The sequence below is a fragment of the Hylobates moloch genome, unplaced genomic scaffold, assembly GCF_009828535.3.
Source record: "Hylobates moloch isolate HMO894 unplaced genomic scaffold, HMol_V3 SCAFFOLD_1, whole genome shotgun sequence".
In the NCBI taxonomy this organism is placed as follows: domain Eukaryota; kingdom Metazoa; phylum Chordata; class Mammalia; order Primates; family Hylobatidae; genus Hylobates; species Hylobates moloch.
The window spans coordinates 136074111-136099218 of NW_026652276.1; the positions used below are offsets into that span (position 1 = coordinate 136074111).

The 25108-nt window shown below is 41.0% G+C and overlaps 1 protein-coding gene across 5 annotated transcripts; it reads left to right on the forward strand.

The window, feature by feature from the left end:
- Positions 1-983: 983 nt before the first annotated feature.
- On the forward strand, positions 984-24825 carry KBTBD2 (kelch repeat and BTB domain containing 2). Of its 5 annotated transcripts, XM_058445873.1 has the most exons (6): positions 984-1517; positions 2223-2340; positions 4957-5075; positions 13068-13573; positions 17838-18003; positions 22115-24825. In XM_058445873.1, exons 4-6 carry the CDS (start codon positions 13404-13406, stop codon positions 23648-23650), a joined length of 1872 nt encoding a protein of 623 aa, XP_058301856.1. In that variant the 5' UTR covers positions 984-1517; positions 2223-2340; positions 4957-5075; positions 13068-13403; the 3' UTR covers positions 23651-24825. The 5 variants fall into 5 exon arrangements, with proteins under 5 accessions (XP_058301856.1, XP_032614251.1, XP_032614250.1 ...); XM_032758360.2 differs by lacking the exon at positions 4957-5075; XM_032758359.2 differs by lacking the exons at positions 2223-2340; positions 4957-5075.
- The last annotated feature ends 283 nt before the right edge of the window (positions 24826-25108 follow it).

A 25108-nucleotide genomic window follows, 5' to 3' on the forward strand; every position in this document is an offset into this window, starting at 1 on the left:
TTCAGTTGATCTAGCCTAGTTTACAGGAAGAGGCTCCCTTCACTAATGTACTGTATGGCCTTTCAGATTATAATTAGTCATCTATATTCTCTAGATTGGGCTTGTGCCAAGACTGTAAGTTAGGAAGGTAGGTGGAGTCTATGTGGGCATTTCTGACAATTTTTTGATCCACGAATAGCTCCTAGCAAATTTACAGCCTGCCTGCCAGCAAGCTGTGCCAAGTTAACTAAACCAGTACGGGCCACAGCCATTAGCTGCTGCTACAAACACTTCGCTTTGCGAAGCAACGCTGAAGGCGCTCTTTTGGAACTCGGGGGGTTGGGGGAATGCAGCCGCCGCATTGCAGCACAAAACGGAAGGCTTCACACGCCGGAGCTGCCGTCCGCACCCAGATATCTCTGTCTCCCTTTTCCCCTAACCTCCTCCAACTGCGGGCCCTTTTGGGTGCTGCTCTGAGTTCTTCCTTGGCCTCGGGAAAAGCCGAAGCGGCTCTGGAGAGAGGAAGGCATGGTTTGGAGAAGAGGTGCTGCGGCAACAAAGCGACCCGCCCAACGCCTCCTCAACTTTCTCCTGCCCCCGGTGTGGTATTGTTTAGTCCTACTCATTCCCACTCTCCGAGCCAGCCTGCAAAAATCTGTATTTCAGGGGAAATTCCAAGGGGTAAAACACCTCCTTCAGCTTAACAATTGGTGTTTTGCTGTCTAGATTTCCTAGCAATGAACTTGTCGGGCCTCTCCATCCGCCAGTCTAAGCCCAAGGCCTCGGCCGCCGCGGCTCCTCGGAGCGCCCCTTTGCCGCGCACGCGCCCCTCGAGGGCTCTCCCCTGACCTTTCCCGGGAACCCCGTTCAATTACGCTTCCCGTCACCTCGCGCCGCCCCCGCCCTTCCTGCTCTTTCCGTTTCCTTTTTCGCGCCTGCGCGGCCCCAATTGTTTTGGCTTTCCGGTGGTATCCGGCAGAGGAGAAGGGCGGGGGCAGCTAGAGTAAGGGAGGGGCGGGGGACGGTCGCGAGGACCCGGGAAACTGCAAAACTACCGCTGGTGCCGACAGGCGCGCGCGCGAGGCAGGAGGGCGGCGTGGCGAGGGCGGGCGCCGCAGGCTGGCCAACGGTCCACTGCCCGCGCGTTCCCGGGCCGCGGGCGGGGGCGAGAGCGCGCGGCGGGGGCGGGGCGGGAGCGGCGGGCCCGGCGTCTCGCGGCCCCGGGCTGACGAGGCGGTGCGGGCGGGCGGCGCGGCTCCCGGGGGAGGAGTCTGGCGGTGGTCGGGCCCTGAGGAGCGTGCGGCGGCGCCCGCAGAGGACGCTGCTTTCCGCGCTGGACGGACCGAGCGAGGGAGGGTGCGAGGGGAAACCGGAAGGAAGAGGCGGCGGCGCCAGCCTTCCTCGGCCGGAGGCGGAGGCGAGACCCCGGCCGAGGCCGCGGCGGGAGGGCCACGCCCCCGCCGCCGCGCCGGAGGGGCTCAGTGTGGACGGGGCCACCGGCTGGACCGGATCTCACCCCTCGGGACCGAGGGACGCGGGTGAGCAGGCGATGGTAGCGCCGGGCGGGCTGGAGCCCGTGGCGACCTGTGGAGGGGCCGGGGAGGAGGGCTGTGGCAGGAGGGGGCTCGGCCCTTTGTGGCTCGGCGGGTGGGAGGCGGCGGCCGCGGCATCTTTCAAACCGGAGACGCTTCCGCCGCGGGCGGGGGAGGGGCGCGTGCGGCCGGCGCCGCCCTCCGCACCCCGCGGCGGCCCCAGGGCGGCGGAGCTCCGGGCCGGTCCACGGGAAAGGGGCGGCCCGGTGCGCCGCTCGCTGGGCGTTTCCGGCTCCGGCACCGGGCGCTTCGGCGGCCGCGGGGCTCCCGGGCGGCGCCTTGGCCTCGGCTCGCGCCCGCCCTTATCGAAGTAAAGCTGTTTCCCTTGAAGACTCGCGACGTGTTCGCGACATGGTGGGCCGAAGGAGGACACCCCCTTCCTTCTGTATTTCCTCCTCCCGTACATCTGAACTAACCAAGAGGTCTAGACGAACAGAGCTCCTGTTATGGTCTATATCGACTTAAAAAAGAAGGCAGAAACTGCCCTTTGAAACGGAAAATTGTGTACGTGTTTACTTTGTGAAATCTTTAACTTCCTTGAATTCGACCACCTCTCCCTACGAATTGAAAAACCGGGGAATAGAAAAATCGCTTAGTTTGATGTGGGGTGGTTATTTTGAGTTAACATCTTTTTTTTTCCCTTGGGCTTAGCTATCTAAGAACTCTTTACTTCAAAAGGTAGAGGAGTGTCCATTCCACGGGCTACCACGGTGACCCCTTCCAGTGAAAATAGGAAAAGAATTCAAAATACAAAATGAACTTTAAAAGGGTATGTTTGTGTGAACTATCTTCTGTGTCAATTAGCCTTATGAAGACGTAGGGGACAGGACTGGTCACGTGTTGTTTATACATGAATCTGTACGTCGGGCTCACTGAGCATTCAGACATTCAGAAACGAAACCGTATCAACGCTGTGCACTGACCAAAATAATGTTTTCTTTTATCGAGGCAACTAATTAACAGGGATCTTCCCCCCCCTTCCCTCTGAGTTGTACATTTTTGCCGAATTTGAGTAGTATGGGTCTTAGATCTCTTGTGATTGTGAATGCTTTAGTTTGGTTAACCTTTGATAAGGACTTTTTTTTCTGACCTAAAGTAAATCGAAAAGCCAGTCGGTTGTTTTCTAATCTCGATGATGTGGAATTTTGCTATTCTTTCCATCTGGCTGATAACTAATGTTAAGCTTACTTCTTCACTTTGATCTTCTGTTGGCTTAGTGCTTATTGAAGCCGTTTTAGGTTGGGGCCTGGAATCCTCAAGAGGTTGTCTTCTGTCAGTGACTCTGGAGTGCTGTGGCCTTTCTGTTGAGCATGCTCTGTAGTCCACACGTTTCCACAAAGTGGTGTTTTCTTTGCACATAGTTCTGTAGGAAGACTATGAGTGCTATAATTCTACTCCCCTTTTTGTTCTCATAAGAAGCATTATAAAATCTGTTAACTTATGTTATTCACAGGGCATGTAAGGAGATGGGAAGTAATCAGTACATATGTCCATGCTACTCCATAGATTTTCTTCTAGGTGGTAGAAATATTGAGCTTTTCATTCCTAAACATTGAACATTGAATGTGCAAGGTCAATTCCTAGAAACTTGAATGCAGTCTTAAAAGCCAAATGATAACATTGGTTTTTCCAAAGATGTTACACATTTAGAAAAGAGTCCCCCTTCCCCTATTCTCTTTGCCCACATTCCTAAGACCAGTAAGGCCAGGAAAAAGGATTGGTCCTGGTGTCATAAAATATGAGTGAAATTTTCAAAGTCCTTTGTTAGCTTAATGTTTTCGGTTTTGTAGAGTTTGAATGGACCAAGTGATACTTAAATAACTCAGTATTAGAAATGACAGGTTGATCTCAAGTAATTTTTTTTTTTTTTTGACACAGTCTCACTCTGTCACTCAGGCTGGAGTGCAGTGTCACGATCTCAGCTCACTGCAACCTCCGTCTTCAGGGTTCAAGTGATTCTCCTGCCTCAGCCTCCTGAGTAGCTGGGATTACAGGCGCGCGCCACCAGGCCTGGCTAATTTTTGTATTTTTAGTAGAGATGAGGTTTCACCATGTTGGTCAGGCTGGTCTCGAACTCCTGACCTCGCGATTCCCTCGCCTCAGCCTTCCAAAGTGTTGGGATTACAGGCGTGAGCTACCGCATACGGCCGATCTCAAGTAATTTTTTTTTTTTTTTTTTTTAAAGAGACAGAGTCTCGCTCTGTCGCCCAGGCTGGAGTGCGGTGGTGCGATCTTCGCTCGCTGCAAGCTCCGCCTCCCGGGTTCACGCCATTCTCCTGCCTTAGCCTCCCGAGTAGGTGGAACTACAGGCGCCCGCCACCGCGCCCGGCTAATTTTTTTGGATTTTTAGTAGAGATGGGTTTTCACCGTGTTAGCCAGGATGGTCTCGATCTCCTGACCTTGTGATCCACCCGCCTCGGCCTCCCAAAGTGCTGGGATTTACTGGCGTGAGCTGTTGTGCCTGGCCACCTTTCCCTAGCTTGCTTAAGTCAGTGCACAGAGCTGAGAGGAAAAAGGAAAAGTGATATCCAAAATAAAAGGACATACTATACTTATATAATTATTGTATCACAGGTGGCATTGCCTTTATGTTGTTTAATTTTTTAAAAGTGAGATAACTTGTTAATCATAATATAGTACAGCTTATACTTGTGACCTGAATTTACTTAGGGTGCTGAGCATAATTAACCTGATGGAGCCACGTCATCTATCAGTATGGTTGGAAAGAGAGAAGAGACCTAAGCTCTGAATGTGACTAGAGTAGGGGAAGCTATGCCGAAATATTTTTTTTTTTTTTTTTTGAGACGGAGTCTCGCTCTGTCGCCCAGGCTAGAGTGCAGTGGTGCCATCTCGGCTCACTGCAAGTATGCTGAAAATTTTAAAACTTGATAGATTCTTCTAAAGGCCAGGTTTTTGTTTTTTTGGTTTTTTGTTTTTTTTGATTTGTTTTTTAATTGATGCCTGTCACAACTCCAGAAAATTCTGTTTGTGTAGCAGTTGACAATCTAAAAAACAAATGGTCTTTTCCAGACATTCTCAACTGTCATGGTTGTTTTGATAACTTGAAAGCAAACTGTTTCTAGCACCCATCTCTTGTCCTTCCTAAGGAGAAAACTATCTCAATTGAAATAAAGGAAGGCTTGTTTTATGACTGGTGCCTTTCTGGACTCTCATTTAGTTTTTTACACTGACATTAGCCTTCTCAAGATTAGTCTTTTTTTAAGCACTAGTTTGTTTCATTATTTGTACCATCAAAATGAATTATGTGTGAGAAAAGGAAAAATTATCTTAATATTTTAGAACACTGAATTAAGATTTCAAGTGTCAAATGTTTGCAAAAAAGTCCCAGTATTCTCTAAAAATATTGGATTTCTCTTATGTTTAGACAGAATGAAAAAAGAGAACTGTATTTGGAGTGCTGAGACCTTGAAATTGGAATCTTTGTACCTGGTGTAGGTGGGGAATCCAGGAGTTGGGAAAGTGCTACAAAAGCTTCACCAGTGGGTGGGTTAATAAAAATAATTTCGAATATCTATGTAGTAATGCTGTGTGTCACGTACTGAACCAAGTATGAAATGTAATCCTAGAACAATTCATTGAGAAGAGAGTTCTACTTTTAACTCCATTTTATAGATGAGCAAACTGAGGCATAGAGAATAAATAACTTACAAAGGGCCACACAGCTATTAAGTTGCAGAACTGGGGCTTTAAACCCAAGTAGTTTGGGTTTGTACTCAATTATTTTTCAACGGTTGACCTCCATGGAGAATGCCTTGGATCTTTTCCAACAAAAATTTTTAATCTTCTCTATTGACATTTGTAGCATTGGGAGATGCAGCACTCCCTAAGTTAGTAATGTACAATTTGAATGTGCTTCCTACAGGTAAATGATTTATAGCCGCACTGCCCTTCCTAGAGGGAGACCTATCACTCCTTCGTTCCTACTATTCATTTTATTTTTAGTTGGCAAATAATTGTATGTCTTTGTGGGCTACAATGTGATGTTTCAATCTATGTACACATTGAGGAATGATTAAATCAGGCAATTTACGTCTGTCACCGCATCTACTTATTTTTTTTGTGGTTAGAACATTTAGAATCTTTAGCAGTTTTGAAATATGCAGTATATTATTGTTAACTGCGATCATCACCATGCTGTGTAACAGATCACTAAAACTTACTCCTCCTGTCCAATGGAAACTTTGTACCTACTACTGTGCTTACTGTAGCAGGCCTTGCTAGCAGCCTCCTTCCCATCTTTTTATCCTTTCTTCCTTTTTCATCCACAGCTCAGTTAATTGCTGATTGGTTTCTTTATCACATTCAATAGTTCTTTAATCCTTTATTGGTTCCTCAGTCTCTGTATTCTGCCTGGTTAACATTGGAAAAGTTTGCTTTGCTTCTCTTTGTGTTTCCAGGCTACTCAGTGGGAGGATGCTACAAAGTACACACCTCTAGGAATGAAAACTTGGTTTCAAAGTGAAATTAGACATCTATCTCCCCTCACTGCCTCCCCCAAAAAAGCCAAAACACTGCTGTCAACCTCTGAAATCTTTAAAAGTATTTGGGACTTTTTAAAATTTCAACATTTCATACTTTTAATCTTGGTTCCTTATTCTTTAATATTAATAATCAATCTGTAAAACAATTTCACTGTCACTGTTATCTCTTTATGAGTATTAAAGTAGTATTTACTTTGTGTAAATTTTCCTTGCTGATATACTTTTGGGCATATTTTGCTGCTTACAGTGAGGAGTTAAACACCTTTTTAATACTGTTATTTTATAGGAAAGTTAAGTGAGGAATTCAGACAACCAACTTAAATTTGTTGAATAGAAACACAGTTGTCTCGGTTTCAGTGGGAGATTAGTTCCTAGGTCCCCTTGGGATATGAAAATCCAAGGACACTCAGGTCTCTGATATAAAATGCCATAGTATTTTTGATAACCTGTGCATATCCTCCCAATACTTTAAGTCATCTCTAGAAATATTTTTTTGTGGGAAGAGTTTCAGATTTTTAAGTAGAATTGTGTATGTTACTATTGATTGCTAACTGATTTAATCCTGACAATCATTTAGTAACAATGTTTCGAAACTTTCATGTGGTAGAATTCATTCAGAACCTCAGAGACTTGGGCATCCTAGAGAAAATGTATTAGAAGCATTTGTTTTCAATCAATTTATAAATTTTTGACTTCTGTAGGAAGTCTTCAGATTTAAAAATAAATAGGACTTTGTCCTATAATAATTCGTAGAAAGTCAGTGGGTAGAGGCCGGACGTGGTGGCTCATGCCTATAATCCCAGCATTTTGGGAGGCTGAGGCCGGCAGATCACCTGAGGTCAAGAGTTTGAGACCAGCTTGGCCAACGTGGTGAAACCCCATCTCTACTAAAAATGTGAAAAATTAGCCGGACATGGTGGTGCGTGCCTGTAATCCCAGCTATTTAGGAGGCTGAGGCAGGAGAACTGCTTGAATCCAAGAGGCGGAGGTGGCAGTGAGCCTAGATCACACCATTGCACTTCAGCCTGGGCGACAGAGTGAGACTCCATCTTAAAAAAAAAAAGAAGTGTGTAGACAGTGGAGGAGAGGATTTCATCCTGTGTATAACATTTTATCCTTATCTTTGCCATTCTGTGTGATCAAGCAAATCAGTCAAAAACACTGAATTGAGCCCAGGACTTAAAAGAAGGAGTAAGAATATGTATGCTTTTTATGCCAAAGTACATTGCACTTTATTAAGATTGTGAATTTCATTATATTGTGTTTGCATGACTCCAATTTAATTCCTATGCTGGTTAGCATTTTTTACCATGGAATATATTCTAATAATCAATGTTAGAATATAGGACTTTCTTACTAATCTGGAAGCACCTGATACCAGGAATTGTGGCATATAACAGGGATTTCCCAAAGTAATTTAAGTGTTTTTGAATAGCTTTTTCTCAGTATGGGTTTCTTTTTTGGCAGATTATCTTGGGGAGAGATTTTTTTTTTTTTAACCTTAATTAAAGGTACTCACACGAGATTAAGAACATGTTTCAGAAGTCCACGGAACTAGCAGGAATTGGGGAAAGCAGTTGTGTGACTAGGTAAAAGATGTTAGAATATTTTGGTTGAGAAGAAAAGTGGAATATATATAAATTAGATTAAGAATTATATTTAATTCAGCGTTCAGGAATTTAAAGTTTGTGCTTTTCCTTGTTTTTGTGATCTGAAGAGAAACATTATTCTTGCAGAAACAACTTGAGGTACGTATTTTAGTCACTGACTAAATATTTTATCAAGAAGCAGTGTAAGGCCAGGTGCGGCTGTTCATGCCTGTAATCCCGGCACTTTGGGAGGACAAGCAGGTGGATCGCTTGAACGTAGGAGTTCAAGACCAGCCTGGGCAACATAGTGCAATCCTGTCTCTTAAAAAAAAAAATTAAAATTTGTGTGTGTGTGAGTGTGTGTGTGTATGTGTATATATACACACACACACATATGTATATAAAAATAAATTTTTTAAAATAAAGCAGAGATTGGTAAATGTGGCCTGTAACCTGCTCTTGTAAACAAAATTTTATTGAAATAACATTTGTTTCCATATTGTCTTTGGCTGCTTTCAGGCTGCAGCAAGACTTAAATCTTTGGGATAGAGACCTTATGGCTCCCAAAGCCTAAAATATTTTGTCTTTGTTATGAGAAGAGAGAGTAGTGTACCTTTTGAAGTTTTATTATTATTACTATTTTTATTTTATTTTTTTTGAGACTGAGTCTCTCTTGTTGCCCAGGCTGGAGTGCAGTGGTGCGATCTCGGCTCACTGCAACCTCCCCCTCCTGGGTTCAAGCGATTCTCCTGCCTCAGCCTCCCGAGTAGCAGGGATTACAGGCACACACCATCACACCAGGCTAATTTTTGTATTTTTAGTAGAGACAGGGTTTCACCATGTTGGCCAGGATGGTCTCAATCTCCTGACCTCAGGTGACCCGCCCACCTCAGCCTCCCAAAGTGCTGGGATTACAGGCATGAACGACTGTGCCCAGCCTTTTTTTTTTTTTTTAATTAAAAATTTTAGAGGCAGGATCTTGCTGTTGCCCAGGCTGGAGTGCAGTGGCATGATCATAGCTCACTGCAGCCTTGAACTCCTGGCCTTAAGGTACCCTCTCGCCTTGGCCTCCCAAAGTGCTGGGAGTACAGGCATGAGCCACCACACCTGGCCAAAAGTTTATTTTGTAAAAATCAGGTAATCATTGCATATATTAATAAAATCCAGAAGATTTAAATAGGTCTTCAATAAGTTTTTCCTTCCTCCTGTGTGATCCACTGTTAGTAGTAGGGCTGAGCACCAGATACCTTTGCTCATTTTACCTGTACTACAATTTTTCTTATGGTAAAGAGTAAAATTTCTTTAACTCATGTCTCTATTAAAAGTTTGAAAGTAAAAGATCAAGATAGCTACATTTCAAGAAAAATGTTTCATATACCCAGCTTGCTTCACTCATTTGCTTGCTTCTTGGCTTTTGAGTTTGTCTAGAATAGCTGGTTTTTAAAACACCATGTTTTTGAATGACGGCTGTAGCTGTGGCTGTAATCTGTAGTAAGAGTAAAAGCCCTTGGTATTTTGGAGCTTTCGTGTTTGGCTTCTCTCAATCCAAGTATGTAAAGTGCAATGATTGGCACTTAGTATTCAATAAACATTTGTGGAATTAAATTTAGCCATTCATTCAGAAAAGAAAATTAAGTCAACAGTTTCCTTGATACCTGAGAACTAATCTGGGGAAGCTGGCTTCTACAGATGACAAGGTCTGTGACGTTTTGAAGCTGATTTTAGATATAGAATGATATACAAAATGTAATTATTGAAAAGAGAAAATTTGTAAAATATGTCACATCAGTTGGTAATTAATATAGTACATACTGAATTACTTCAGAGGATTTAGGGTATTGGGTTCAAGTTTTGTTTTTAGGAGGGAAGGAGTCTTTTACAGAAAATGTTTGTGTTGTGGGCATTTGAAGATTGTTGGTTGATCATCCTAAACTTTGCAGATTTTCACATTTTTATTTTTATTTTTGTGAGACACAGTCTTGCTGGGTTGCCCAGGCTGGAATGCAGTGGTGTGATCTCAGTTCACTGCAACCTCCTCCTCCTGGGTTCAAGTGATTCTCAGCTTGAAGCAGCCTCAGCCTCCAGAGTAGCTAGTATTACAGGCATGTGCCACCATACCTGGCTAATTTTTGTATTTTTAGTAGAGACAAGGTTTTGCCATGTTGGTCAGGCTGGTCTTGAACTCCAAGCCTCAGGCCTCAAGTGATCTGCCCTCCTAGGCCTCCCAAAGTGCTGGGATTACAGGTGTGAGTTACCACACCTGGCCAAGCTTTCACATTTTTAGTTAATACCTTTGGAAGTCCATGCTCCCAGAGGGGTGAGATACTTAATTTTATTTATTATTTTTTGTTTTTGTTTTGTTGTTGAGACGGAGTCTCGCTCTGTCACTCAAGCTGGAGTGCAGTGGCACGATCTCAGCTCACTGCAACCTCTGTCTCCCAGGTTCAAGTGATTCCCTGGCCTCAGCTTCCTGGGTAGCTGGGATTACAGCACGTGCTACCATGTCCAGCTAATTTTTTTGTGTTTTTAGTAGAGATGGGGTTTCACCATGTTGGCCAGGCCGGTCTTGAACTCCTGACCTCAAGTGATCCACCGACCTCAGCCTCCCAAAGTGCTGGGATTCCAGGCATGAGCCACCACTCTTGACCTTAATTTTATTTTTAATTGTACTTGTTTATTTACTTAGTGTCATATCTGAATGACTTACTTTTTCTGCCTATTTTAAGGTAACTTTTACGTAGGCTGCCTGTCCAGGAAGAAAACATATCCTGTATTACAAAAGAAGAGTGGGAAATAGCGGAATCTAATAAAGCTGTGTTAATGAGTATAATGACTTTGTACTTTTTTAGAAGCATTCAATTGTTTTAATACGGTTTCATGGATACGATAAAAAATCAAACCTAGCAAAACCCAGTCATAAATGAGGCCTCCCCAAAATCATTGCAGAAAATCATATTATATGGTTAATGAAATGACCAGAGTGAGCCTGTACCGCTAGCCTGCAAGAAATTCTGGGGTCTAGCGGCATGATTTAAGTCTGTCTTGGCCCTGGCCACCAGTTGCTGTCACCTTGTTTAAACATGGATGGGGACAATTTTGAGTCCAGCTACTGGGATTAGGACTTTTACTTTATTAATGCACGTATTTCTGTAAAATATATTTCTAGAAGTAGGATTAGTAGATTGGTATTAAGCATTTCCAGTGCCAAGTATTATTAATACTTGCAATTCTGAAATTCAAAAAGCTCTGAAAAATCAAGTTGTTAAAAAAAAAAAAAAAAACTCTTTGCTAGTAAAACCTGACCTGAAGTAACGTGAGGCTATATATAGTCTTTATTTTTCACACCATTCATAGTTGCTTCAGTAAAGATAATGTGTTTGATTATCCATTGCTACTTGAGACTTCTTGAGAGGGTTTTATAATGTAGGGTACATGGGTCACAATACCTCTATAAAATCTGGAAAAGTGTAAATTCTGGAGTGTGTCTTGTGTCAAGAGTTTTGAATAAAGGATTGTGGGTATGTATCAACTTACTCCTCTGTGTAAGAATGCTTGTTTTTCCACACCCTCAACAACACTATGCCTTGCTGCATTATTAATGTGTGGAAATAGTCAGTGATTTTAAGTATTATTTGCCTTAGCGATTATAGTAGTAGAACTCAGATTTATAGTGTAACATGCTGTTCTGGAAGAGCAGAGTTCTTACCTTAAATGACCCAGAGTCTCACTCTGCCTTTGCACCTGTTTTAGTTACTTTCAAAGTTAACTTGGCTGGAAACTTGACTGTATATCAAGTTAGCAGTTACTGTAATAGTATAGTTTGTCAGGAAGTATATGTGATTCTCTTTGACATAATGGATGGTATTTTGTGAGGAAAAATATCAGTGATTCTAATGATGGAGTCATTTCTTATTATGGTAACTAACGGTCATCTTAACAGTTGGTGAAAAAAGAGGTGGCAGTTTTTATAGTTAACATATTAGTAGCATTCTATTTGGGATTTTCCTCTTTTCCTGATTTGTAATTCCTTTGCCATGTGTTGTGAATACTGAATTCCAAATTAAATTTTTATTCAGCTGGAATTTTTTTTTTTTTTTTTGATGAATGGTATGCGGTATGACTAAAGCCTAGGTCCCCCCCCCCTTGAGCATTTAGCCACTTCCAACATTATTTGTTGAACTAAACCATTCTTCCTAGTTTGAGATGCCATATTTATCTTTATCATATCAAATTTCTTTTTTTTTTTGAGACGGTGTCTTGCTCTGTCGCCCAGGCTGGAGTGCAGTGGTGCGATCTTGGCTCACTGTAATCTCCACCTCCCGGGTTCAAGCCATTCCCCTGCCTCAGCCTCCTGAGTAGCTGGGATTACAGGCACGCACTACCACGGCCAGCTAATTTTTGTATTTTTAATAGAGACAGGATTTCACCGTATTGGTCAGGATGGTCTCGAGCTCCTGACCTTGTGATCTGCCTGCCTCGGCCTACCAAAGTGCTGGGATTACAGGTGTGAACCACCGTGCCCGGCCAATCATCTCTAGTTTCTTATGTGTACTTGGTTTTATGGGAGTTTTATAATACATTTAATATTTTCATAAAAATCATTAAAAACTTGCCCTTCCTCCCCTCAAATATCTTAGCAACCTTTGTGCATTCTTCCAGATAAACCCCTTGAAAATAGGATTTAGATTGGATTTGTATTAAACTTACATATTAATTTGGAGAACATTCATATTTGTGTGTGGAGTTTTCTGGGTAGGAACATATATCCATTACATTTTATGCTTTTTTTTTTTTAAGTAAAATTATATGCTTTTATTCGTAAAGATTCCTAGGAAAGAACCACTCTACAAAGAGGCAAATTACATATACTTCTCTTACTGAATTGAATGGCAAATTTGAAAATAAACAGTTTGAATCTCTTTACCATATAGTTTAAATTAAATGTGAAGACTTTGTGAACGTGTTTAAAATATATTCAGAGAATGAGAAATCTCTATGTAAGATAGCAGGTTTTTTGTTTTTTTAAAAAATATATTTTTTCTTAAGTATTATGATCATTTGTTGCCACCAGACAAATAACTAAGAGATCTGGCTTTGGTAATTTAAGTTACCTATTTTGAAAGAGCTTTAAAAATGTGTACTTATTCATGTGTTCGTTATTTTCTGTGACAGTTATATTTTGTATAGAAGGCAAAAGTTAACTTGAAATTACAACTGGTAATTTTCTTGTTTTTTAATTTTAAATGTAGACTAAGATCTTCATTTTTATCATGTTTCACTTTTATGGTAATGTCTAAAGTTGAACTTGAAATAAATATGATTTCTATTTAAGGCTGCCATTTTAAACGTTATATTCTAAAACTGTACTGGCCTAGATACTACAACTGAACTTTTTTTCTTTTTAGTTACTCCACAGGATCCACCGAACATAGGATGTTGCCACAAAATCTACCTCGTGTATTTTTCTCTTTCACTCATGAGCTGTGCAATTGCAGATTTGAGCACAATGTCTGCAGACTGTGTTGAAAAACTCTGAAGAACCTAATTAACACAGGATGACCTAGGAGTGATTCTAAGTCTGTAACAAGATATTACTCATTAGTGAATGTGTCAGTCTTGGTACTGAATGCTGCAGATAACAGCAAGTAGTTTCTCCTTTATTTCTGAAGTATTCACTTGACCTTCCATCAGTAAGACGGACTTTTCTAATCTGTTCCTGGAGATATTAATGGAATACAGTCATGTCCACTCAAGACGAGAGGCAGATCAATACTGAATATGCTGTGTCCTTGTTGGAACAGTTGAAACTGTTTTATGAACAGCAGTTGTTTACTGACATAGTGTTAATTGTTGAGGGCACTGAATTCCCTTGTCATAAGATGGTTCTTGCAACATGTAGCTCTTATTTCAGGTAAGTACTTTTAATGTTTTAAATAGAAATTCTTTGAAATGTTATTTAATTTTTTAAAAAGCCACATCTCAATTTTTGTTTTTAAGTTTTGCTTAAGGTTTCTATTCAGATGATGTAGTACTTGGCAAATCTCATTCTTGCATGTGTAAGGGACACATGAAAGAAGTTTTATAAAGGTTTAAATACAAGAAATGTTGCAATTAACTAAGGTAAAGTTTCAATGTTGGGAAGGCAGAAAGGTTTAGAATATTCTTTTTCCATTAAAAGAGAAAGAAAAATGGGATAATTTACACTTTGAGATTTTAAAATGCTACCTTTAGAAAACAGTGATCTCTGTTTTTAAACTGACAAGTTATGGGCTCAAATAGTAATTTTTAGAGGGTAAAAATTGGTGCTGTTAGATAGGTTAAGACTTTTCTTTACAAAATATATTTTTTCTCACTCTTTACTATTACCATTTGTGATATTTCTTTATACTAACTAGACTCTTTGCCAGATTTAAATATTTAATAACTAGTAGCATTGGTGTTCTCTATGCCTCTGAATGTAGAAGTTAATTTAGTTACTCTTTGCTAATAACATAAAGCTTAACTTTACATTTTTATGATCTTTTGCCTCTTTGTTGTACGTTTCCTGAGCAGAATAGAAGCCAAGGCATAGAAATTGCTTTATTTGTTCTTTGCTTTTAGGTAATTTTGACTTAATATTTGAAAGGGACAGGGCCAATAAAGGTGAATTAAATGTGGACCAGTATATTTCTACTACAAATATTAACAGCCATAAGCAGCAATCATCAGTGAGTTTGGTCCTGCTGTTTTGTTTTGTTTTGTTTGTTTGTTTTTTTGAGACGATCTCGCTCTGTTTTCCAGGCTGGAGTGCAGTGCAGTGGCGCAATCTCGGCTCACTGCAACCTCTGCCTCTCAGGTTCAAGTGATTCTCCTGCCTCAGCCTCCCAAGTAGCTGGGATTACAGGCGCGCACCACCACGCCTGGGCTAATTTTTGTAATCTTAGTAGAGATGGGGTTTCACCATGTTGGTCAGGCTGGTCTCAAACTCTTGACCTTGTGATCCGTGCGCCTTGGCCTCCCGAAGTGCTGGGATTACAGGCATTAGCCACCGCACACCGCCTGTTCTGCTGTTCTTTAATGGCAGCTATAGACAGGACAGATTTCATTTGACCTTTCAGGGCTGACTTACTTTGTATGAAGATACTGAAACTTCACATTCCCTAACACATCCCATGATGATTGCAGAAGCTAAGGCTCAAATACCAGTTGTTGCCTTTGCTATGCCTACAATTGTTTTTTTTTTTTTTTTTTTTTAAAGACAGTCTCACTCTGTCACCCAGGCTGGAGTGCAGTGGTGCTATCTTGACTCACTGCAACCTCTGCCTCCCAGGTTCAAGCGATTCTTGTGCCTCAGCCTCACAAGTAGCTGGGATTACAGGCACACACCACCATGCCCGGTTAATTTTTTTGTATTTTTAGTAGAGACGGGGTTTCACCATGTTGGCCACACTGGTCTCAAACTCCTGATCTCAAGTGATCCACCTACCTCGGCCTCCCAAAGTGCTGGGATTACAGGCATGACAACTGTACCCGGCCAAGTCTGGGAAGTTTCTTAACCAATCAGTCCCCCACAGATACCAAGGGACAACTGTGTATTATCCCTAAAAGAAATCAGGTATTTACTAAATAAATAAAATAGTTCAATATGTGTTTGGGGTTGAAGCCACCCATCATTAAAATCTTGTGCCTGGGACAGTTTCATATCCACAGGATATAATTTGAGCTTTTCCCAAGTGTTCTTCAACTAGATTCTGCTGGCAGAATTGTAGATTTCAAGATCTTTACATGTAATGCTCCTATACATCTGCTGTTAGAGATTTTGCCTTCTGAACTAAATACATTCTTCCTTTGTGGTTTGAGTTACCACTTCTGTCTATCCCACCAATAATTAGTAGGTACCTCTGAATAATAGTTTTAATATTTCTTGGTAACATTTATAGTTCATTTTAGACCCAAAATGAGAGAATTGCTTGAGAATTACTCAGCACTTCTTCTGTTGTGGTACTTCAGCCTGTTACAGTATTATGAAATTAAGTATTTGCTGTTTCTGGTCGGGAGTGCTGGCACATGCCTGTAATCCCAGCACTTTGGGAGGCCGAGGCGGGCGGATCACGAGGTCAGGAGATTGAAACCATCCTGGCTAACACGGTGAAACCCCGTCTCTACTAAAAATACAAAAAATTAGCCGGGCATGGTGGTGGGCGCCTGTAATCCCAGCTACTCGGGATGCTGAAGTAGGAGAATCACTTGAACCTGGGAGTTGGGTGTTGCAATAAACTTAGATACCACCACTGCACTCCAGCCTGGGCAACAGGGTGAGACTCTGTCTCAAAAAAAGAAAAAAAGAAAATCACCAGATCCTATTGGCTCTTTATAGTGGGTTTTGTTAGTTTGTTCCTTTTTGAGGTAGAGTTTCAGTTTTGTCGCCCAGGTTGGAGTGCAGTGGCTCGATCTTGGCTCACTGCAACCTCTGCCTCCTGGGTTCAAGTGATTCTCCTGCCTCAGCCTCCTGAGTAGCTGGGATTACAGGCACCTGCCACCACGCCCAGCTAATTTTTGTATTTTTTAGTGGAGACAGGGTTTCACCATGTTGGCCAGGCTAGTCTCGAGCTCCTGGCCTCAGATGATCTGCCCACCTCGGCCTCCCAAAATGCTGGGATTACAAGCGTGAGCCACCAAGCGCCCAGCTATAGTGGTTTTTGTATTCATTTCTGCCAATATAACTCAGTTTCTTACCTCTTAGGTATGTTATTGTCATAGCCTGATAGGCAGTTTTCCTGTCTCTAGCCTTTAGCTCTTATAGTCTGTCAGCTTAGAGTATTCATCCTACATTTATCACTTACATTTTGTTGTGCTAAATTCAGACTTGAAACCCTTTGGTTTTCCCCACTATCTACAAGGAAAAGCTCAGACTCTCTTGTCTCATTTAGAGGCCCTCTGTGATCTGACTGCTCTTCATCTTTCCAATTCATTTTCTGGTTTCCTGCATGAGCCCGTATGTTCAAGTTATGCCCCTTGAACAATTGCTTCTTATGTTCTACCCCGTTTTATCCATTTTGAATGGCTTCTTCATCTCTGTCCTTGAGGGGCCCAAGTTAGTGACTGTTGTGACACTCACTGTTGACCGCTACATGCAGAAGCTTTTCTCTCCTATTTTCATCTCTTACCTATATATGGGCATTCTGCTTTGTATTCTCTATGATGCCAATTGCCTTTCCGTCATGATTTCCTGTATATAATAAATTTTTAGGAAAGTGTCCTGCATATTTTTAGAGAATTGTTTGAGTAAATGAATTTTTAACAGCTTTATTGAGATGTAATTTACATACCACAAAATCTACCCATTTTAAGTGTATAATTAAATGAATTTTAGTATATTTACAGAGTTATACAACCATTTCCACAATCTAAATTTAGAGCATTTTCATCACTTTGTGTCTATTTATAGACACAAACCCCATTCTTACAGTTCTAAGGAACTACTAATCTACCTTCTGTCTCTATATTTTCCTTTTTTAGGTGTTTTATATAAATGGACTCATACACTATGTGGTTTTTGTATGTGGCTTCTTTCACTGAGCATAATGTTTTCAGGTTCATTTATGTTAAAGTATATATTAATACTTAGTTCCTTTTTATTGCTGAGTATTATTTCATGGTATGAATATAAGAAGTGAATAGAATTTTGAGATTTTCACTGAAAATGGCATGGTGGAATAGTCTGGTATATATTTGGGACTGGATTTTATTCTTATCTTTCTCCCTCAGAATTTTCATTGGCTAGGCACAGTGGCTCATGCCTGTAATCCGAGCACTTTTAGAGGCTGAAGCAGAAAGATTGCTTGAGCTCAGGAGTTGGAGACCAGCCTGGGCAACATAGGGAGGCCTTGTCTCTACTAAAAATAAAATAAAAAAAAAGCTGGGTGTGGTGGTGCATACCTGTAGTCCCAGCTCCTTGGGAGACTGAGGAGAATCGCATGAGCACAGAAGGTCGAGGCTGCTGTGAGCCGTGATCACACCACTGCACTCCAGCCTGGGGGACAGAGCAAGACCCTGTCTCAAAAAAAAAAAAAAAAGTTTCACTTATAAGTAAATACCCTAAATAAACACCTCTTGTTATCTAATTGTTCTTTTCAGCTCTACATTTGTTTTGCACAAAACCTTTACAACTTTTGTTTTCTCCATCTCCCCTGTAGGGCCATGTTTATGAGTGGACTAAGTGAAAGCAAACAAACCCATGTACACCTGAGGAATGTAGATGCTGCCACCTTACAGATAATAATAACTTACGCATACACGGGTAACTTGGCAATGAATGACAGCACTGTAGAACAGCTTTATGAAACAGCTTGCTTCCTACAGGTAAGCATATATATATATTTTTAGACGGAGTCTCTGTTGCCCAGGCTGGAGTGCAGTGGCGCGATCTTGGCTCACTGCAACCTCCGCCTCCCAGGTTCGAGTGATTCTCCTGCCTCAGCCTCCTGAGTAGCTGGGATTACAGGCGCTAATTTTTGTATTTTTAGTATGGGGTTTCACCATGTTGGTCAGGCTGGTTTTGATCTCCTGACCTCATATCCGCCTACCTTGGCCTCCCAAAGTTCTGGGATTACAGGCGTGAGCCACCTTGCCCAGCCTACAGGTAAGCATTTTTTTCCTCAGTTACATACATGAGTTGTGGCTTGTTGGTTTATTATGTGGTTTATTTTGTGAGGAAACATTGTTAAGCCTTTTTTATTTGTTTTTGAGACGGGGTCTCGTTCGGTCACCCAGGCTGGAGTGCATTGGTGCAGTCATGGTTCAGTGAAGCCTTGAACTCATGGGCTCAGGTGATCCTCCTGCTTCAGCCTCCTGAGTAGCTGGGATGACTAAAGCTGCACACCACCATGCCCAGCTACTATTTTTATTTATTTATTTATGTATTTTTATTTATTTATGTATTTTTATTTATTTATTTTTTTGAGACGGAGTATCACTCTGTCGCCCAGGCTGGAGTCTAGGGGCGCGATTCGGCTCAGATGCAAGCTCTGCCTCTGGGTTCATGCCATTCTCCTGCCTCAGCCTCACGAGTAGCTGGGACTACAGGTGCCCGCCACCACCCCTGGCTAATTTTTTGTATTTTTAGTAGAGATGGGGTTTCACCGTGTTAGCCAGAAACGTCTCGATTTCCTGACCTCGTGATCCACCCGCTTTGGCCTCCCAAAGTGCTGGGATTACAGGCGTGAGGCACCGCTCCCGGCCAATATTTTTATTTTTTGTAGAGACAGGATCTCACTGTGTTGCCCAGGCTGGTCTCAAAATCCCAGGCTCAAGCAATCCTCCTGCATTGGCTTCTCAAAGCCCTGGGATTACAGGTATGAACCACCATGCCTGGCCCAGTAATGTCTTTTATCTATGTAATTTTCTTATTACATATTTTAGAAGGTAAAAGATTTTTTTCTTTTTACAAAATGTGTAAGAGAAAAACAATAGGATTTGATTACCGAGTAAACTAAGTAGTTTTGTGATGGGAATGTATATCTGTTAATAAAAGAGATAGGTGAAAATTTTATACTGGTTTCGTGTGTTTTACTGCCTAACATACCTGAGAATTTTGATTTCAAGTTAAAGTAACTTTTTTTCTAAGACGTAGTTTCACTCTTGTTGCCCACGCAGGAGTGCAATGGCACAATCTTGGCTCACAACAACCTCTGTCTCCTGGGTTCTGGTAATTCTCCTGCCCCAGCCTCCCGAATAGCTGGGATTACAGGCATGTACCACCATGCCCGGCTAATTTTTGTATTTTTAGTTGAGATGGGGATTCGCCACATTGGCCAGGCCAGTCTGGAACTCCTGCCCTCAAATGATCCACCTGTGTTGGCCTCCCAAAGTGCTGGGATTACAGGCATGAGCCACCACTTTCAGCCAAATTAAAGTAATTTTTAACAGTGTTTATTGAATTTAAGTGTTTCAATTTTTTTTTTTTTTTTTTTTGCTTAGAGCTTACATATACTAATTTTTCATGATACTACTTTTCACAGAAAACTTGTGGAAATTATGATAAATATTTATAATGGCTATGTGACCATATTGAGCAATTAAGGAGAAGTATTTAAACAAAACAAGTGATGGTTGATATATTTATGTATGACAAACTGTTTTACTCTTTATTTCCCCATCATGTTCCCTTTTTAAATTTTAAGAGGAATATAAGAGTTTTTTTCTTCATTTCATCTCCTGTTTTGGAATAACACTGTATTTCACAAAGTTTCTTCAGACGGAGAACCTTTAGACCAAAGGTTAAATTTGGAGAGCACTGTTCATGATATTTGTTAAGTACTTAATAAATATGCACTGAATGAATATGCATAACACTGGTTGAATGCCAACACCTGGGTATAATTCTGGAAACCAGAACTCAGTTCATGCTTTATGTAGTCTCCTTCCTTTTTAATCTTCCGTAGGTTGAGTACCCTTTATCCAAAATGATTGGGACCAGAAATCCAGTTCAGCCAGTTTCAGATTTCAGATTTTTTCAGATTTTAGGATATTTGCATTATATTTACTAGTTCAGCATCCCTAATCTAAAAATCTAGACTCCGAAGTGTTCCCTTGAGTATTTCCTTTGAGTGTCATGTCAGCACTCAAAATATTTCAGATTTTGGAGCATTTTGGATTTTGAATTTTTGAATTAGGGATACTCAACTTTTTGTGTGACAGGGTCTCGCTCTGTTGTCCAGGCTGCAGCGCAGTGTTGAGATCACAGCTCACTGCAGCCTCGATCTCCTGGGCTTAAGTCATCCCCCAGCCTCAGCCTCCTGAGTAGCTGGGTCTATAGACGTGCATCACCACACTTGCCTAATTATTTGATTTTTTGTAGAGACAAGGTCTTACGTTGCCCAGGCTAGTCTCAAACTCTTGAGCTCAGGCAGTCCTCTCACCTAGGCCTCCCAGCGTGCTAGGATTACAGGTGAGAGTTACAACACCTGGCCAACCTTTACTCCTTATTACACTAACCTTATTGTTAGTGTTCTACTCTACCCACAACTCTGGGGAAACTGAGGCTGGGGTAGCTTGCTGGTGTGCTAGTAATTCCAAACTTGAACGGGAGAAATGCTTACTGTAAGCACTGTCTTTATATAGCTTGCAAGTTGTCATTACTTTTTATTTTTAGAGACATGTCTTGTTCTGTTGCCCAGGCGGGAGTGCAGTGGCATGGTGATGGCTCACTGCAGTCTCCAATTGCTGGGCTCAAGTAATCCTCCTCCCTATAATCCCAAAGTGCTGGGATTATAGGCATGCACCAGCACACCCAGCTAATTTTTTGTTGGTCCTTCTTTTAAAAGCAGGCATTTCTCAGAATTACTAAGGCATTAAGGAATTTTAAGAAAATCTGATTCCAGAATACTTTGTTACTGTAAATACTGATGCTGCTCCTCACATTTTTTTTTCTGCCATCTTAACTAAAACCGTATACTACATCTGCTTGCTCAAATGCAAAACAGGACTCTGCCTTTTAGACTGTGTTGCCCTGGCAAGCCTGAGATGGGGCATTCTGTGACTACCAATATGACTTTCACTATCAACCACATGAAATGATCATGTGTTTCAGTACCAGATGCTGTACTAATACTTTATGTATATTCTCATCTGATCCTTACAGGCTCATTTGAGGGAGATAACCATTATTTCCCCATTTTATATAAGAGATAATTGAAGTTCAGAGATGTGAAGCTTCTTTCCTAATAAGTAGTTTCCAGGTACCAGTTGGCCAATTAACTTTTAAATCTAAGCAACCTGACTTCTCAGTGTAAACAGTTTCTAGTTAATCACTGTGATGCTGAATAAATATAGTAGGTAGCACATCTGATTCAACTGAGATCTACCTTCTTAAGAAAAAACAAATCTAGGAAGCTTACAGTGGCTAAGATGGGTCATTTAAATGTAGGTAATTTGTAACTGCATGTAAGTCTACTTCGGGTTGCTTTGATATCTTACCTCTTTAGATAAGAATGGCAAATAACTACTCTTACTCATTGTGTGTGATTTTCTGGTTTTATGTAACTATATTGTCCAAATTGAGGAAACCAGAATCGAGTTATTCAACAACAATAATTTTCTCTATACTATGATTTATTTACATTTTTTCGTATAGTTCTCTCAATTACATATAAAGTCTAGGAAAGTATGACTAATGTATGAATTTCCTTACCTGTTCCTTAAGGCTGTTTTGTTTTTTAAGAGCTTATTTATTGTATTACTGGTTCCTAAAGAGAACAGTTAAGTAGGCCACTGAGCAGGAAAAATTACTGCAAAATTATATAGTCTTCTGAGTTTATTACTACCAGAAGACCTTATCTCTTAGCCCAGATGTGTGTATCTGAAAATAAAAATTACACCATGGACATCTGATTAATGTACTTACGTCTTACGTAAAAGTAAAATGTGTCTGTCCTGGCCCTATCAGCCTGTTTTTTTTTCCTTCTCATTCTAGGTAGAAGATGTGTTACAACGTTGTCGAGAATATTTAATTAAAAAAATAAATGCAGAGAATTGTGTACGATTGTTGAGTTTTGCTGATCTCTTCAGTTGTGAGGAATTAAAACAGAGTGCTAAAAGGATGGTGGAGCACAAGTTCACTGCTGTGTATCATCAGGATGCGTTCATGCAGCTGTCACATGACCTACTGATAGATATTCTCAGTAGTGACAATTTAAATGTAGAAAAGGAAGAAACCGTTCGAGAAGCTGCTATGCTGTGGCTAGAGTATAACACAGAATCACGATCCCAGTATTTGTCTTCTGTTCTTAGCCAAATCAGAATTGATGCACTTTCAGAAGTAACACAGAGAGCTTGGTTTCAAGGTCTGCCACCCAATGATAAGTCAGTGGTGGTTCAAGGTCTGTATAAGTCCATGCCCAAGTTTTTCAAACCAAGACTTGGGATGACTAAAGAGGAAATGATGATTTTCATTGAAGCATCTTCAGAAAATCCTTGTAGTCTTTACTCTTCTGTCTGTTACAGCCCCCAAGCAGAGAAAGTTTACAAGTTATGTAGCCCACCAGCTGATCTGCATAAGGTTGGGACCGTTGTAACTCCTGATAATGATATCTACATAGCAGGGGGTCAAGTTCCTCTGAAAAACACAAAAACAAATCACAGTAAAACAAGCAAACTTCAGACTGCCTTCAGAACTGTGAATTGCTTTTATTGGTTTGATGCACAGCAAAATACCTGGTTTCCAAAGACCCCAATGCTTTTTGTCCGCATAAAGCCATCTTTGGTTTGCTGTGAAGGCTATATCTATGCAATTGGAGGAGATAGCGTAGGTGGAGAACTTAATCGGAGGACCGTAGAAAGATACGACACTGAGAAAGATGAGTGGACGATGGTAAGCCCTTTACCTTGTGCTTGGCAATGGAGTGCAGCAGTTGTGGTTCATGACTGCATTTATGTGATGACACTGAATCTCATGTACTGTTATTTTCCAAGGTCTGACTCATGGGTAGAAATGGCCATGAGACAGACTAGTAGGTCCTTTGCTTCAGCTGCAGCTTTTGGTGATAAAATTTTCTATATCGGAGGGTTGCATATTGCTACCAATTCCGGCATAAGACTCCCCTCTGGCACTGTAGATGGGTCTTCAGTAACTGTGGAAATTTATGATGTGAATAAAAATGAGTGGAAAATGGCAGCCAACATCCCTGCTAAGAGGTACTCTGACCCCTGTGTTAGAGCTGTTGTGATCTCAAATTCTCTGTGCGTGTTTATGCGAGAAACCCACTTAAATGAGCGAGCTAAATACGTCACCTACCAATATGACCTGGAACTTGACCGGTGGTCTCTGCGGCAGCATATATCTGAACGTGTACTGTGGGACTTGGGGAGAGATTTTCGATGCACTGTGGGGAAACTCTATCCATCCTGCCTTGAAGAGTCTCCATGGAAACCACCAACTTATCTTTTTTCAACGGATGGGACAGAAGAGTTTGAACTGGATGGAGAAATGGTTGCACTACCACCTGTATAGTGGGGAAGTTCAGGGAGTGCACGCCTGAGTTATGTGCTTTGTCATTTTCTTTGCTAAACAAAAGAGGCTATGAAAGAACTAAATATGAGTACATAAAAATCTATCTTTGATAAATTTTATTTTTATGCCCTACTTAATATTTGCATCAGTATAATATATATCAGTGAGTCTTACAGAAAGATATGCTTCCATAATATGAAATAGATTATTCAATAATTGAGAAACTTTATGTGTAATCATGAGAGTATAAGAATCTGGATTATCTAACATTGTTAGCCCTGTGTATGTACAGTTCAAAAAGTTCATTTATAAAAGTAGTTTCCTGTTCCTAGTGTGGTATATCACAAATTGTGCTGAGGTTATTTTAGTATGTGTGTTTCATTCCCGTGCTTCTGTTCTGAAGTCCTGGAATACAGTTTTCAGTGTAATTAATTCAACTGCACTTAACACTAATGTCCATGTTGGTATAGAAATGTCTAAATCCTATACTCTAGTTGAGGAAGATCTTCCATAATTTTATGGTATTACACAGGGAAAGCTATGACTGCAGGATCAGTCTAACTATACTATTAGGTGCATGTATTCTCTTTTCACTAACTTATACTTGTCTATCTAGAATACAGGTCTTCCAGTCAGCTGGTCATTTACCAGGTGTGGACTTAAGTTGCTGGGCTTGCAGTAAGAATTGCCAGCCCCTCATTGTGCGGGTCTGCGTGGAGCTTTAATAAGAAAAAGCCTCCACTTTCTGTATTATGTTAACATTGGCTCATGCATATAACTACCTGCTGCTGATGTAGTTCTCCATCTTCAAGATTTAGAGTGGGTTAACCAGGTCATTACATCTTAATTTAATAACAAGCATTACTGTAGAGTGATTGTGTATAGATCTGTTAGCTGTCAGTGTGTTTTTTTTAACCTGTTGTGTGCGTGTGGGGGTTAGGATTAGTAAGGTGAACTGTTCAGGAATATTCTGCACTAGCTGTGCAGAAGAGCAGATAACTAGCGCTGCTCTGGCATTAATCCCAGGAACCACTAGCAGTAGTGGGGCGCCACCAATCTAACATGAGCACAGGTGCTTCATGACAAACATTACTAGCATGTTCAACTGCATCATGTTCTGGCACTGTATTTTGAATGACATTAATTTATTAAATAAATTGTATATATTCAATATCTATTTTTCTTTTGTTATGGGAATGGTCTGCTTTTTAAATTTTGATTTTGCTAGGTCAACTTAGCTAGTAATAGGTGGTTTCTTCCAAATTTTGTTTGATAAAGATTGAGAGATATGCATAGGCTTTACTTAGGCTAGTGTCTTTCTATGCTGCTGGCATGTTAGAATCATCAGATTCTGATCATCATCTTTAGAAGCTTGAGATGATGCCTGAACCTCACCCCAAACAAAATGGTTTCTTAGAGCACATCATTGGTCATATTTATAGACTTGAACTGCCCCTT

What these genes read in the sequence shown, in the direction of transcription:
- KBTBD2 (XM_058445873.1), top strand. Translation starts at nt 13,404, where the DNA reads ATGTCCACTCAAGACGAGAGGCAGATCAATACTGAATATGCTGTGTCC. An exon ending in ACATGTAGCTCTTATTTCAG is followed by an intron (nt 13,574 to 17,837) that starts GTAAGTACTTTT and finishes TCTCCCCTGTAG; the next exon opens with GGCCATGTTTATGAGTGGAC. An exon ending in AAACAGCTTGCTTCCTACAG is followed by an intron (nt 18,004 to 22,114) that starts GTAAGCATATAT and finishes TTCTCATTCTAG; the next exon opens with GTAGAAGATGTGTTACAACG.